Source organism: Pelecanus crispus, chromosome 8 (genome assembly GCF_030463565.1).
Source record: "Pelecanus crispus isolate bPelCri1 chromosome 8, bPelCri1.pri, whole genome shotgun sequence".
Taxonomy (NCBI): Eukaryota; Metazoa; Chordata; class Aves; order Pelecaniformes; family Pelecanidae; genus Pelecanus; species Pelecanus crispus.
Window position 1 is genome coordinate 37,637,688 of NC_134650.1, and position 17,613 is coordinate 37,655,300.

General features: G+C 37.1%; 1 protein-coding gene across 1 annotated transcript in view; it reads right to left on the minus strand.

Annotated features, from left to right (window-relative positions):
- Positions 1-17,613, minus strand: part of LOC142594107 (transcription initiation factor TFIID subunit 4-like) — a 148,803-nt gene that overhangs the window by 80,730 nt on the left and 50,460 nt on the right. The window contains exons 11-12 of the mRNA XM_075715154.1: positions 2,318-2,448; positions 180-305 (exon numbers count right to left, since the gene is read on the minus strand). Of these exons, the coding sequence (XP_075571269.1) occupies positions 180-305; positions 2,318-2,448 (257 nt within the window). The remainder of the gene's footprint in view (positions 1-179; positions 306-2,317; positions 2,449-17,613) is intronic.

The following is a 17,613-nucleotide window of genomic DNA, read 5'->3' on the forward strand; positions in this document are numbered from 1 at the left end:
TGGAGTCATCATAGATAAGATAGCATGATTTAAGGAATTAAAAGGTGTGATGTCACAAGAACACTATCTTTTTGTTATAAGAAGCAAAATGTGTTTAAGAAACATTTCATGAAATTAAACAATTGTTTGAAGACTGTGAATTGTTAAGTAGTATAAAAAAAATAGAGTAAAACAGATACCTTGGCAGCCTTTAGCAAGATTTCCCTCTCTTGTTCATCTTTCCTTTGCTTTTCTAAACGCTCCAACTGTTCAAAAAACTTTAACTGTGATCGGACATCTGTAGCTTGTTCGTACCATTCATCATCCTGTAAAATAAGAAAAATGTTTTACAAAAACATGCATTTTCATCAAGACTATGCATTTAAAGAATACTATAGGTGTTGTACTTTAAAATCTTTCCATTGTACTAACAATAAAAAAACCAACCCTTTTCTCTCTTTTTTTTAAGCTCAGGGGAATAAAGTGAGCCTATGGTTAATCATGCAGATAGAATCTGATTATTTAATTAATATCTAAGCAAATTAAAGAAAACCAAGGATTGATTTATCAGCACCAGAGACATCAAAGAGTTAAAAAAAATAAACCCAACAGACTCAGTGATTAAAAACCCCTAAGATGCTTAACTTTGTTACTGAACAATCCTTGATATAGGATATAAGGCTGGTTATAAACTGTAATTCCTGTATTTGTACTCATCTTGAACTAGAAACAGACATGATCAAGATGCAGCATTATAAAAGCATTACAGCTAAAAATTCAGTTGAAAATAAGTCTCTAATTACAATTAAAATAGAAGAACTTTATGACAACTAAGAGCATGCAAGCTTTCCTAGTACCCAACCAACAATAAGAATTTATGACACAAGCTGCATGGGAAACACTCAGAACTGTCAGTCAGAAAAATATGTTATCCATATTATTTCCATCTCATTGATCTGCTAAATATTTTCCTTTTTGACTGCAATGATATGAAATCAAAGAAAACCATTAACCAAGAAATATACAGAAGACAATGAAAATGCTGCAGTTCCATCAGAGACAACACTAGGTTTTTTTCCTAAGAATCTGTTAGATACTATTTCAAATGCATCTTTGGCTTAACACGGACTAAGCAAAGTGTTTTCTTCTCAGACACCATCCTAGGGAGAAGGAAGGACGGATTTAATGCTGCTGAAGCTGACGAAGAATATTGGAAAGAAACAAGGAGATTTTATTTTTAGTCCAATATAGTACAATATATCCATCAACTGCAAGGAAAGATGCAAGTGTAGGTAATACAGAGGCATAGTGGCCTTTATTTTTTTTAATCCATTTTTTTATCACAGTAATGTTGATTCCAGTCACAGATCCCAAAGATAATTTTTCTTGCAAATGCCACATCTAATTAGTCCAACTGTGACTCAGGTTTGGGAAATAGGTGGGCTGTTTAGAGTCCAAAGCTGTTTGACCAGGCTTTCACTCAAGGAAAACAAAACAAAAAAACCAACCCAAAACCAAGCAAAAAAACCAGACCAGAGCTACTCAATGTATATATACACTAAAGAAATCTAAACACAGCTTAGACACAACACAGAACTATGGTTAGTGCCATCTTGCCTCTACACTGGTTTAACAACTATTAGCATCTTACTTCTATCAAAAAGGATATTTTGAATTTATCAATAAAGATGTTTGATTTATTTGGATTTCAAAATGGTTTGCAGATTCTTATTTAAGTTTTCCCTCTGGTTAAAGATATCTAAATTTTTTCAATTTTCTTCAAGAGTACAATCACTAACAATGGAATCAGAGTAGCATTTTACCTTGAAATGTTCCTTTTAAAGAGAACATTGTTTAACTACAGTGAAGAATTTATAGCCGAATTCTTTAGTTGCTGGTTTAAGAGAAATTGGTAGCTTTTGTAAAATATTAGTATTTCTCACAGCCAAGGACATGTAAAGTTACTACAGATTCCTATATATTGAAGCAATTTTGATCCAGTCAATGGATACCTCGGTCAAAAAAGGAGACATCAAGAATCAACAGTCTTAGCCACAATCCATGAGCAAAAATAGATTAACAGATGCTCCATGCTACACACTTCAGCACAGAAGGTTGAAAACATAAGTCTACACACAAATTCTGTCACAGAGGAGGAAGACAGATCTGGCAAGCACTGCTACCATCCCGCCACTTTCTATTTGCTGAGGTAGACAAACGTGCAATTAAAACATGCTTTGCACACAGAATGAACATGGAACACCTACCGTGTGCTAAGAAAAAATGGCATCACACTGCAACATTCTGTAACACACAATACCTTTCTTTGCACACTTACTTTGTATGATTCCATTCGGTGCTGGGTTATCACTGTTACTTTTTCTATCACTGTTCTTAATCTGTTTTGTGTTGCATGGGAAATAAAAGTAACCACCTCAGCGGGCACATCAGTAATTCCTAGTTTTTTAGCTAAAGCAAAAAACAAAACAAAACAGAATTAGCTTACCCCCCCCAAAAAACCCCCAAAACTCTAAAGTCATAACTTCATTTTCCTGAACAGAAAAATACATGACAATGTATTTATGTAGCTTTTGTGATACATTCATGACCCTTTGGAAAGAGGTGTGACTACACTTTAAGGTTTGAAAGAGAAATCAGAGACAAATCAGAGCATTTCTTTTTACGACTTAGAAAGCATTTAATATACTAGGTTAAACTGTAGTTTATCCTAGTATATTAAAACAAAGCGTAACAGAGTATGAGACAATTTGAGTTCTCAGTTGTTCTACACAAGAAAAAGCAGTTCCTTTATCTTCAGAAGCATTAGCAGATTAATTTCAGTGTCAATGAGATGAGGCTGCAGTCAAAAGCATACTATTGCATACTTTAGCCTACACTACTGGTATACTACTGATAACAAATATTCTTTAGAAAAACAACCTATTAATTGAATATGAGGAAATAGACTCATATTAACAACAGTTATTTAAAAACACCAGTTGTCCCCCAAACACTGCTAAAAGACATATTCATAGTTATTTGGACATTTGATACTTTGTGCTGAGTTTATACAAAAAGCAAACACTCTACAGTCTAATGTATTGATATATTAAAAAAAACCTAAGCTACAGAAACAAGAATACGGGTAACACTTAAGAATTCCTACATTCATCAAAATAATTACTAAGTATTGGATATAGATTTGTATAGGTATGAATATACATACTAATCTAAGCTATAGTCCTACAAAGACATACATATGAGTAGAAACAGTGGGACAGTTTTCTGGATAGAAAACTCCGTGTGTGTGCACACACACAAATATATTTTCTATATAAAAAAAAATCAGTAGATGCATTTTGTATGGATTATTGGATTTGACCCACCATAAGAGAGTAAATACTCTGATTACGCTGAATCCGTTTTCCATCGAATGAACACGAGTCTTTTAAAAATGTTTCTGAATGCGTTCGTTCGCGTTACGTTACCACGTATGCGAAACACGGCAGGAAGTCTGTTTGAGAATATTTTGGGAAGTGTCGCCTGAATGGCTAATTACAAAAGTAATCTTGCTTTGCGGAAGGGGTCCCCGAGCAAATACAAACCTGAGAGGCCTAAGAACGCGCATTTGTTTTGTGAGGCATTCCTATCTCTTCCTGGCCAGATTCAAGAGCAAGAAACCATCACACGTCTAAAAAATGAGGACGAACAAGTGAGCAGCGGTCTTACATGGATGCATACTTCTGTTACTTTAATGATGTGATCTGAGGCGAGCTGGCAGCGTTCAGCATCACCCTGGGCTTCTGTCAGGGCCGGGCCGCGGCCGCTCAATCACGGCGCGGGCGGGCCGGCCGCCGCCGGCAGGGGGCACTGCGGCGGCCCCGCGCGCCGCCCGCCGAGCCCGCGCGCCGCCCCGCGCCGCCTTACTGGCGCGTGGGGAAGCGTTGAAGTCGTACAGCCCAGAGTGAAAACTGCTCCGAACTGTGGTTGTAGATCGGCCATTACAGCTGGGTTTGCGCTCAGCCGTGCGAAAAAGATTGCGTTTCCCGCAGCTCTCCCTCGCCCCGTCTCTTCCACGCTGGTTTTTTTGATCTGCGGTGTCTATTTAAATGTATATTTTATTACATCACTACAGTACACCATTCCCACACTTCCCAGAGCTGAATTCTCTAGGTCTCGTATTCCTGGTATTAATTTTTTTAATGATTCTTTGAAGTCGTTATCTCAAACTAACTTAAGCCATCACTGACTCCATATTGTACGCGTTACCTTAAGGTTTTTAGCAATATGTATATGTGCTTTTTAACTGATTTTTGCTTTATCGCTGAAAAAAAAAAATTAAATCTTTCTTGGTGTCCAATTTGTCCTCTGTAATAGAGATGGAGCTCTGCTGAAGTTGCTGAAAGCTGAAGGTATAATGGAAAGCAGACAGACGCATTAAGATCCCAGTGCTGCAACTGTTACTCATGCAAATTAAGTCCTTGAAGTCAGTAGGACTATTCATATTGGTAGGAGCTATTTGTGCAAGTCAGACTTGCAGTATCAAGGCCTATTTGAGCATGCACCATTTTATTATGCAAACATGTGTAAGCAATCAAAAAACCCTAGTCTGAAAGATAAAATGCAAGCAAGAAGGGAAATTTAATTAACCAGTATCCAGAAAAGAGGTTTGAGATGGAAAATTCTGCCAAGTATTCTAGGTAAGGGTATGAACGAATAATTGTTAAAATAATAATTCTTTGAATTTCAGCAGTGTAACTACAGCTACCCAACTTCCCTGAACACACACAATCCTTTCATAATAAAAAACTATGACCATCTTGGTTTTTTCACAATAAAGGTTTGCTAATTTTAAAGACTTTTGTTCTAAGTAAATTCAACCATTATATGGCTGGTTCTGCCTATCGAACTCTTCAGAAATTCATCCATAATCAAAGGACCATTCCATGAGATGCCTGATGCCTGGTTCCTAAAGAGTCTTGTCCTACACCCTCTTCATCAGCCTCTGCAATATCCCAGTAACTTCCTACTCCTGAAATCCCTCAACAACATATTCTCAAGTCCGGAAAACTACCCAGGGGCCAGTTATAAATGGAGCCCCTCAGGAGTCTGTCCTGGGATTTACCCTTTTTAATCTTTCTCAGTGACCTGGAAGGGAAGACACAAAGCACCCTCATCAAGTTTGCGGATGGAACCACGCTGAGCCATGCAAAGGGAAGGGCTGCCAGTCAGAAGGACCTGATGAGTGGGCCAGCAGGAACTTCATGAAATTCAAGGAGGACAAATGCAAAGTACTGCACCTGGGGTGGACTAACTGTCTGCAATGATACAGGCTGAGGACTGCCTACCAGGACAGCAGCACTGATGGAAAGCACGAGAGAGACTGGTGGGCAGTAGGCTAACCAGGATTCAGCAGTGCATCCTGGCAACAATGAAGACGAACAGCATAGTGGGTTGTATCAACAGCAAAATGGTAGATCAACAGTAACCAGTAGGTAAAGGGAAGCGATTATTCCTCTGCACTCCGCCCACATCTAGAATACTGCAGACAGTTTTAGGTCACCCAGTACAAGAAAGACTTGGAAAAACTTGAGTCCAGCGAAAAGTCACGAAGATGATTATGGGATTGGAGCATATGACCTATAAAGGAGAACCTGAGGGTTCTTCATCCTGGAGAAGAGAAGGCTTAGGGGAGAGGTTATTGAGAAGATGGAGCCAGACTCTTTACTGAGGATGCCTGGAAGAAGAATGAGAAATAAATTCATAAACTGAAACAGCAGAGTTTCTGACTAGATATAGGGAAGAATTCTTCATTAGGAAGACAATTAAGTACTGGAACGCTTTACACAAAAAAGCTGTAGAGACTCTCTGACCTCGCATGTTTTTAAGACTCAGTCAGACAACACCCTAAGCAACCTTGTCTGAATTTAATGTTGACCCAGCTTTGAGCAAAAGGTTGGACTAGATGGCCACTCAAGTTCTCTTCCAACCTGAGCAATTCTATGATCCCTGTCCTCCTGTATAGCTCCAACTTTCCAAACTTCCAGTTTTGGGCCCCTTAATACAAAAAAAGACATTGCGGTGCTGGAGCGTGTTCAGAGAAGGGCAATGAAGCTGGTGAAGGGTCTAGAGCACAGGTCTTATGAGGAGCGGCTGAGGGAACTGAGGTTGTTTAGTCTGGAGAAGAGGAGGCTCTCTACAACTACCTGAAAGGAGGTTGTAGCGAGGTGGGTGTTGGGCTCTTCTCCCAAGTAGCTAGCGATAGGACAAGAGGAAATGGCCTCAAGCTGCATCAGGGGAAGTTTAGATTGCATATTAGGAAGAATTTCTTTATGGAAAGGGTAGTCAAGCATTGGAACATGCTGCCCAGAGAGGTGGTGGAATCACCATCCCTGGAAGTGTTCAAAAAATGGGTAGACATGGCATTTGGGGACATGGTTTAGTGGGCATGGTGGTGTTGGGTTGATGATTGGAATGATGATCTTAGAGGTCCTTTCCAATCTTAATGATTCCTAGTTTTTACTTTCATTATAAATAATCTAGCCACCAAGCCAGGAAACATGAAATTGCTACTCTACCCTTAATTGGTTTAATGGTGGACTTGGTAACATTAGGCTAATGATTGGACTGGATGATCTTAAAGGTCTTTTCCAACCTACACGATTCTATGATTCTATTCCATGATTCTAACTTCCTCCCATATTCCTTATTATCGCACAATACCCTTCGATCCCTCATACACCTAGGATTACCCCCTGGCATATCTCCCAGTCCGTATTCATCCAGCTTGCTAGCTGGGCACAGTCAGCTCAACCTGAGGACAGCCTGGCCAGTCTGTACAAGAGTGCTGACTGGCAGCCAACCAGACAGAAGAGCAAAGAAAAGGAATAAATGGTTGATTTCCCCCTCAACTGGGACACATGGAGGGGTATCTAGCTGTCCATTTATCAGTGGATTCAAAAGTTACCTGAAGGGAGAGAGAAGGAAGGCAAACAGACTGTTCAATCACTTAAGGCTAGTTTTCTTTGGAAAACAGGCTAAGGAAGAAAGAATACAAAACAAATTTCCCCAAAAAATGAATTAGCGTCAAGAAACCAGACTACAAAAAGGTAATTTTTTTAAAAAGTCAACTTGTCATGCACTACATTCATCATGTGTGGAAGCATCATCACGTCTTCGCTGCTCTAAATTACATTAGTCAAAATCCTGTTAGCATAGGAAGTCAGAAGCAGGGTGCATTCCAAAGCCGTATACTACATGAAGATTTGGCACACTACTTAAATACTTGGATTGTACTTGGGGCAAGGATGGGAAAATTACCAATATACTCCTGAAACAACAATCTCCTCTACACTTGGAAAGGCTGGCCTAGTTACACTTTCATAAACAGTCATGCATACCACTTGATTGATCCGTTGACCTAACAAAAGTTCTGATACCACTGTTTAGAGATCATCTTTTTTTGCTTTCTGCTACTCAGAGAAAACGCCAAGTAGAAACTGAATCTATGTGAAGGGCTGGAAACTGTTGATTTTCATATGTTTCTATATTAAAGTCTTAGTATTTTTTTCTTCACTGCTACACCTCCTCCTGAGTTTCATCCACTCTCATTTATAAAAAGCATACTGGAATTCTGTCTGCCATCAAAGGAAAATAATGCTGATCTCTAAAGAGGAAATTCCTGAGGTGTCCTTCTAGTCTGCATAATTACTTTTCCCAGTTTTAATACAGAAAGGCTTTTCTTCCCTTTGCAAGATTCCCTGGACTGATGATGATGTGGGAAAAGAAATATGATTTATAGTTTTTAAAAATGTGTATATACACATATATATATTTTATAATACTATACATACTTAACTGTATCACAAAACACAAATATCCTCAATATATTATTCATCTTTCTAACCAAGTCATTGGACAGTGGCTTCATCTACAGATATTTTTATTTACCTCCTAGCATTCTGGATTCTGGTCTTAATTGCACCATCTGATCATTGCAATAATAAGTCATAATAGATACACTTCCATACAGAAAAGGAAAACCCAAAGAGAAAATTAAGATTAAACAAAAAATTTAACTTATTTCTGTCAACAGACTGCTGTCATCTGTTTTTTGTTTAAAAAAGTTGAACTTGTTTCTGACTTTTAGGTGATCTTCTTAAAGTGCTTTAAGTTTGATAACGTGCCCATCTTAACTTCTAGTTTTGTTACCAAAATTCTGCATTTAAAGCAGTAAGGAGCCACACACTTAAAAGTAAAACATCAAGAAATGTGTAATTTGAAAAAGTTGCTTCCTTTTAAATAATACATTTGTTAAATTTAGACACTTTTGATAACAAGTATATGCTTCAAGTCTTTAAAATTACTTTAGCAACATAATTCTGAACTTCTCCTAGAGCTATGATAAAAACATCATCAAGGAAAACAACAAAAAAGGGAGCTGAAGCAAAGCAATGCTCCAAGCTATAATTTTAACCAATCTCTCCACTTGTATTTGAGTTTTTATATTTTTAAAGACGTAACTAAGGTCACGTTCTTCATTCAAGTGTTCTTGCCAGATCTCTACTACCAGAACTGTACAAGACCATCAAGAATTGATGACCGATTGCATGAACACTTCCATTCTTTGTGGCAGGACTCAGTTTCAACACACCCTCAGAGGCATCAAATGCTACTAAAGCAGTCAGTTGAGTCACACTACCCTATATGAAAAATATGAGGGATCACAAATTAATACTCCCAAAGTAAGCAAATTTCTAATCTGCCAAGCACTTATAGAACAACACAATAAAGCCTGCCTACATATGAATTCTTAATTACATGTTTGGAAGCTTTAATAGCAAACCATGGTTCAATCAGCATTTAATAAACATCTACAGTATACAAGACAGCATGCAAAGGAAGTGTGTTAGAATATTTTTGTTACAAATAAACTATATTCTACTTAAGAGTTTGAGATACTGCAATAGAGTTTCTATAAAGTTAGAACGTGTATATAAGTTCCAAAAACCTTGAGGGGAAAAAACGTTCAGCAATATTATTCTGATATTGGCATATGTGTTGCTAGCACAAGATTGTTTTTTTACAAACATAAAAGCCCCTATACCTTGTCATTGAAAACTTCCAGGTCCCAGGAAGTGAAAATTCTGAAGAGTGCTATCATCTGCTTAGCTATCTGAAAGGGACTGGCTTTGCTGCACTTTAAAAGTTTAATTATATTTTATTGATCAAACAAACTGAAATAAATCTTAAGAAGAGTACTGCCCTGTTTGAGAAGCAGAAGAGAAACACTATCTTTGCAGATAGACTTTCAAAGAATCAAGAAGTTACTTTAATAATTTATACTTTAAGAGGACTGACAGGATTGAGATCAAAGATAAAAAAAAATTATTTGTAAAACATTAGGTCTGACTCTGATTATTGATGTGATAAATTATTGAGTGCCTGTATACAATCTCTTTATGTTTACACTTAAAACAGAAAAACCTTGAAGAACTGGTTTTAAACGGTTAAACGGCATGTATTTAGGGCTTGAATTTGTCTTGTCCTTCAACAGAAACATTGGGAGAGTGCATAATTAGTCTCTATTTGCCCTAATCACAGGTCAGCCAGAACTGCAGAAAGCGCTCTCTGCTATCATCTTAAAACCAGGAACAACTTCTTAAACTTTAAATTCTGAGCATGAAATATTGGCCCAAGATGCAACTGGAACCAGATTTCTTAGGTCCAGGCCTCTTCTGCTGTTACAGCTGGCTTGCATACTACAAGATGGAAACAAATCAAAAAAGTCCATCCCCCTTGAATTTGGTAAATTATTTTTTTAAACTTTTATTTAACCTCATTCAACAGCATCAGATCTAGAATAATGCAACAAAGTTGCATCTGGTAGTATCTACCTACTTACCTCATCCCCACAGCACAGTAAGTACTAGCCTGTGCCTTGGATTGCACCTACAATTTTAGGCTTAAACCCCCTTCCTCTTTTATCCCAACAGAACCACCACAGTTTTACATGCCTCAGTCCCTCTGCAATCTTTCCCATCAGGAAAACAAGGTATTTCTGCAGCCTTCCAAACTATGCAATTCTTTAATAAATTCTATTCCTCCATTTCAATAGTGTAATGGAAATTGATGATTTTATAGTTCTGCTGTAGGTGTCAGCAGTGAAACATCTAAACCACCTTAATCTCTGTAAAATTACATGTAATTAAATACAATATGATCAGTTAAGTAGTCACTGTTCAAGACCTATGCTATACAGGAACTTCTGGAGAATAACAGCTGAAAAAGTTGGGGAAAAGGGGGAGAGCAGTTCACCTGCTAAAACTAGACAAGCAATATTTGTATGTCCTAAGATACACTGTGTGTGGTCTCTACAGAAAGCGAGTCATGAAATCAACAGTAAGCAATAGGTGCTTTGTCTAATACTGTTATATTAGTAATTCTAAACTGAGCAACAGCATTTAACTATCAGGCTGACTAAACACAAAGGGGAAACAACTCTAATGCACTAAGGGCCCTTGGCATCCTGAGGAGCCATAAATGGCAATTATTGAACTTACTTGTCCCAATCTAATCAAGTGGGACTTGAGAATGGGGTACATCTCCCATATAGCAGTGTCCTCAGCCTACAAAGTAATCCATCAATACTGCATTCATATTGTTATCAAAGGGAAAACCCCATCTTAAATATTAAGCTAGAGAATGGGAGATGGAACACAACAAAGGAAAAAATTGAGGAGGTTGGTTGGGTACCAAATACCTTGGGGTTGTGTTGGGGGGACTACCAGAGCCCCAGACAAACTTTATGTATTAAAAACTGAAGGAAAAGCTTGTTAAACAGAGTGATAGTGCAAACAACAGATCACTAGCTCTGATGATTAGGATTAGAGATTCCTAGGGGTATATAAGATAACCTAGTGATCCCAGGCAAAAGAAACAGTATGATAACTGTAATTTTCTGTTTTCAGTCCTTCAAATAAAAGCTTCACTTTAAGTCTTACTAACTAAATGCATAAATAATTTAATAAATGTTGACTTGCTGTACTGTTAAGCCTGTCTGGTGCTGGAAGACACAACGAAGAAAGGAGAAACCAAAAAACTTTAGTTGCTACCTTCCCAAAAACAGCCAATCCAAATGAAGTCATTTGAGCAGGCGCCTCTGAGGAACCTATAACCTGGAGTGTGTTTAGGAAAGCCACAGGCTAGGGAGTGTTTTCTGCCAAACTAGAGAGTATCATTGCCAAGTGCTTTCAGATTTGGTAAATGATTCCCTCTAGCAGGTACAAACCAGCACCTCTTTGTGAGGGGCAGATGGCCAAGATACTCCACAGCTCCAAACCAGCCCTGAACTGGAATGGGAAAGATTTTGTAAACCAGTATCTGATACTGTTCAACACTATACTTCCAGTTCACCTTCATATGTAATAAACTGACTTCATTAAAGAGAATGACTTTTTATCACCATGTAATTGCTATTTACAAAACAACGGAAGACCCTACATTAATTACTTCAGTAAGCTTGTTTGTAAAAGAACATTCCTCCTCTCACAGGATAAAAATTATCTTATTAGCCGGCTTCTGGATAAAAGTGGACAGTCTTCTTGAGAACTCAAGACTTCCTGGGTGTAGTATTTGTTCTATGCTTCTTCAGAACTACCCACCTTGAGGTGACTCCCCAGGAAGCACTTTGTGAAATTGAGAAACTGGTGAAACATCAGTTACTTTTTAAAAATAAATTAATAAATCTCAAACTTGCAGATTAAAATCCTCAAAATACATAGCCATTTTCAGTGCAAGACACAGCAGAAAAAAAAGATAACCAGCCATACAACTGTAATGTAACCTAAAGGAATAAATATTCTGAATAAATGTTACACAAATTTTAATACTCTCTTCTCCTCCTACTCCCTCCCAAGTAAATGCCAACCAAATTATTTTAGCAAAGTAAAATTCAACTAAGACTCATAAGCTCTGTAGTGTGAATGCACTGGTACAAAACCATTCAGAAAGCTTGTTTCAGGTATTATAGTGGATTTAATTTGTACAGTACAAACTATACTACAGTAAATAGTTATGTATTTATATAATTGTATAAAAAGTTAAGAAAAGCTATACCGGGTAATATAGCCCAGCATCCTTCCTCTAACAGCAGTAGTGGGAGACGCTGCTAGAAGGCTCTTTTAAAAAAAAGTATGCAGTGATAACTATGTGACAATATACAGCCTGGGACCATCCTAAGTTAGAGGATCTTATCTCTCTCTCTCTATTAGGTCATGATGGAATTTCTTCCCATTAATTTTTCAAGTATTTTTTGAACCTGCAACAGCCTAAAACAAAGAGTTCCACAACTTAACTACTCACCTGGCAAAAAAAAAAAAAATTGCCCTTTTTGCTTGTTTTGAACTTTTACTTTCTAATTTCATTTGATATCCCTAATGCTTGTAAAGGGAAAACCAGAAAAATAGCTCCATTCTAGGGGGTCATACTGGTATAATTATTTTAGCACAACAGAGCCAGAGAAATAGTTTTATCCATGCAAAAATCTATCTGTAACCCAGGCCAAAATGTCTGATCCTATTTTCTGTGCTGATTCAAAGCTCTTATGCAAGTTGGTGGGATCTGGGGCAGGACAAAAATATTCATCAAGTAGAAAAATAATTTCTCAAGAATCCTACTTAACCTGATTCATACAATTAGTGCTTTTTTGATTGAAGTCATGCAAGAATGACAAAAAAAAGCCTTTACTTCTCTAAGAATTCTCAACCAGGTAGGTAAGTCTGGGAACCCACACATAATTCATACTTTTTGGCAAAAAGAAAGACCTAATTTGAGAAGAGGTCTGACCTATAAATATATATAACCAGACAATCCAGTTTCCAAAATTCTGTCTCTAAGCTAGATAATTAAACAGCTGAAAGGCAGCTATTCATCATCCCTAAAGAGTCTTTTTATTATCCTTAGTGGTTTGTCTCTAACAGAACCAAGCTAGTCACCAAACAACATTATGCACAGGTATGTGGAGACTTGGAAAATGCAAGGAGTTGCCACAAATCACGGAAGCATGAACATATAAGCAGTGCATCTTGGAGAAGAGAATACTTGGTATTCAGACAGCAAGGAAGACTTACAGCTTGATCAGAGAGGACACAAAGAATGTAAACTCTAAAGGAACAGAAGCTACTACTATTAATCTTTTCCCTATTTTTTTTCTGTAACTAAACTGTATATTACCTAATTTCTTGTACAAGAAATCAAAATCTCAATGTGCTAAGGAAACAAGTTTTCCTTAATTTTGATGTTTAATTCCTTCTCTTTTAATAATTCCTCTTTAAGATCACTTTTGTGCAATTTCATGTGTATATCCTAAAAGAAGGGAGGATGCTGCAGTTATTAAAAGGAAGGCACTGAAGGTCAAAGAATTTTTGAGAATTACATCAAGATCCTACCCTATAATCCCAGTAACCTGTGCTACAGAGAATGAACAGTGTGAGGAAAATGTAGAAGACAGAGGTGGGGATGAGAACTGAAATAGGTGCAGGTCTCAACAAGTCAAATGAGAATATAAAGATTACAGTTACACGATTTTTTTTTAATCTTAGTTTTCTCAAAACATAAATACAATACAACATAATAAACATGTCTAAAGACATTCAGGAACACTCAAGAATAAACACAGAGTGACTGCAGAGAACTGGAAAATATGTTCACTATTTTTATGAATAATAGTACATGCCTCAATGCACTTTTGTGTTTGGATACTCACTACAGAGTCAAATCAAAAGAGATTGTTAGAGGGACCAGATGAGAATGAACTAATATGGCAATGACACCAACAAGAGTCCTTAAGAAAACAACAAAGAAGTTGTTAGTTGGGGATTTATCCCCTACCTGTTTTCATGCAGGCTAGAAGAATGTGCTTCTTGGGCTAAGTCCAAGATCAAAAGATACTAAACCATTACAGGCTTAACCTCAGGCTTAAATACAAGAAGTATATGATTATGACAGTATGTCAGGTGAGACAGAGATGGAGAACTGTTGTAAGAATGTCAGAGATGACAAACACATGTGGAGGCACTGATGCCAGCATCCTGTAACATAGTCCTTGCAGTAACAGAGCACACTCACAATCACATCCACACAAGAATTAAAAGGAATACCAAGTATAAGAATTTGCCTATATGCTTCTGTTCTTTTAAAGCAACTTCTGTAAACAATGCAGGCATTTTGGCAATTTTTTTTTTCTGGAGAAACCATCTCTCTGACACTATAAAAGTCTTGTTGGTGATATGTCTGAACAGCTATCACAGTTGTCCACTACAAGCCTGATGCCAGGCAGACTAGCTCAACATGAGACCTCATCTTAAGGAGGCGGGATGGGCATGTCAGCCAGAAAGGATATGCACAACGAATACAGGAAATTATAAAGGATACCAAGAAGGGTAGACCGAAGACCATAACGTGAATTTCAAAATGTCAGCACCTTCATCTGTGTATGTCCAGGATTAGAGGAAAAGTTGTCAAGATCAGGACATTGTGCCACATTCATTGATACCAAATCCGTGCATCACCAGATCATCCACCACTACAAAGTTTATCCAGATCAGGCATGGTCATTTGATTTTGTCAAAATAGCTATAGTTTATGATAGTTGATATTAAAGTCACACTTCTACATTACTGTTCAAGAACAGCTGGTGGTACTTTAACTGGCACAACATTCAGTGTTGCAGCTATGTCCTTGAAAGCAAACACCCTTTTGTTACCAGTAGAATGTCCTTGTACCAGTTCAACACTTTGCAACACTTGGCTGTGACTTATTTTATTTAACATTAGATGCTGCAAAACTGGTTAAAGCACAGACTAACACTCTCCGTGTTATAAGCAGTGAAAAAAGTGTCAAACTGCCAGTAAGTTGTAGTAGAATCTGGACTTTGTATGCAGTAGACTCAGCAACACGAAGGAGGCTAACAAATGCAATTCAAACCCATGGGAGAAGGAAAAACTGAAGTGAAGTTTATGAGGTTTTTCAATAATTTTAAGAAATGAAAACATTACAACCTTAGTATGAGCAGCAGGATTGCCAAATAAACGTAATGAATAATCATTTCAACATATTTTAGGAAATATTACCTTTTACTTTTTCCCCCTTAAACGATCCTTGAAGATGCTGCTCACTGATCAATGACTTCCTCCTCCACAAAGATGTTCCAACATGTGTTGAGTTGGGGACATTAGTACCACCTCTAGAGCATGGAGTTTGCCTACAGGGATAATGTAAGTCAGCTTTATTGCAATATTGAATGGTTCTCTAAGGTTTTCTTTTTATTGTTCTTATTTTACGTCCAGTATTTATTACCAGAAATCTCTTTATGAGATGGACTTTATAAATTCATCTGGTAGAGAATGCATCTCCACAGAATGATGATCTTAATTTTACTCTCCTTTGCAGAGACCAAGAAATTTAAGCCATTCAATTCCCAGATACAAACTTATTCTGAGGCTGGGCAACATCTTTTGGTAGGCCCCGAAGGCCAGAACTGCCTTCCAGAAATGGCAAGACCTTTTAAAGAAGGCTCTTCCACTACATTCATAAAACAGAAGCAAGGTATTATGGTGAAAACAAAACCTGAATTCTCCAAATATTTCTGGGAGCAAATAGTATGGTCATGCCCTCCGTTCAATTGGAGTAAAACCTTTGAAAATGATGCCTGAAGAAACAGCTTCATTTTCTTCATAAGTAATCATAGTTTGAACATATCTACATTTATTTTGAGAAATTACTGCTTGATGAAATAACATCAATTCTGGCACTTAGAGGTGATACCCCTAAAAGCATAACTCAGATTCTGTAGTGTTGCAGAACCAATAAGATTAATAAAAAGAAAACCTTAGAAATACACAAAAAATATTGAACAGAAGCTGCCCTACCTTTCACAGAAAGGCAGACTCCAAGCTCTCAGGTGGTACTGAAGTTACCATTCCAACACATGTTGGGACATCTTGTAAAACAGGAAGTCTAATCATGGACCTATTAAAGAAAGAACAACAATATGCTTTAACATTCTGCTGAAATACTTACTGGTTATGTTTATTTGGCAACACTGCTGCTGATACTAAGATGGGAATGTATTCCCACCTTTTTTTGAAAAGGAAATAATAAATGTAAATAACATAATTGTCTTACAATATTGAAACATTAGCAATCAATTAAGTTGGAATATAAAAACAGATTTTCTAGTGAACACGTACAATAAACTCCAATCTCAACATAAGAAACTAAATTATCACAACCATGGACATTGATAAGAAGACTGGGAGTAGTGCACACCTTCTAATAGAAACAGAATTTCTAGCAAATTGCTTGTTTTATACTAATGAAAAAAATGCTAACTCTGCACTAAGTTACAGAACTATTCCAGATGTCAGACTGTAGATACATCTCTACACCTGCCACATCTCTGCAGGTGACATACTGAAGTTTATAGGAACTAGAGAAAGTCAATGTATTTGGCATGCACAATAACTTGCAATTTGATTATACAATACCTAACATGACTTTTTTTTTCCCTGAGAAAAAGCAACTAGAATCACAGAAAACACCACTCTAGGTACAGTTCAAGTGGACTAAGCACATCATTAAGACAACGCATGACTTCAAAATGATATGCTTAAGAACAAGTACACATTAGAACTATCTCCAAACACAATCAAGAGTTACGTCCGCAGGTATTTAAGGAGGTCATCCTGGTAGAAAGATGCTGGTGGAAAAACTGATATTAAAAGGAATATTTCAGTTTGAAGACAAATGAACTCATAAATAAAAAGTTAAAAGTCAACAATGAAAACAACTAAGTCACATCAACAAAAAGTGCAGTGAAAACAAAAAATTATCTTCACAGGCAATCTGATGGCTCAGAATTTCAGAACCCACAACAACTGTAATCTAAGCAGCTATAAAAACCCTCTAAAGTAAACCAACCAGAGAAATAAGTATACTTTTATGTTAGAACCACTCTGTATATGAAAGAGCAATCATCAATAGTACAGTTTGATCTCATTCAAACATGAATACAACTGTTGACAAACAAACAGATGAAATGGGGATGACAGAATGACTCTCTTATTGAACTAGTAACAGATGCTTTAAATAGAGGCTCTGAAATCTACTGGCCTGGTTCCATGAAGGATATCCCAATCAGTTTTTAGATGGTTTAGCAATATAAAATGCCCTCTAGAGTATTCAAATTATTTATTTAAAATATATACATATGCATACAACTGGGCTGCTACTGTGATGCCACACAGTAGATTCAATATACTACAGAATACAGAAAACACAGATAAGCTATTTCCTTATGTTTTAACATGCATTTTTATAGCAGCATGCAATTCAAATGTGACTGAACAAAGAAAGAATCAAGGGAGAACAATGATCAATATTTAATCAGACAGAATTAAAAAACAGATTACGTGTAAAATAACAACAAAGTAAATCTATAAATTATGTTGAGCCTAACCCTACAACTGTTACATTGACAGAGACAGTGGCTTAATTCTATCAAGCCAAGCTTCTCTGAAGATGTTTTAAGGAAGACTGTAGGCCTTTTAACCTACTGGACTATGAGAATTTGGA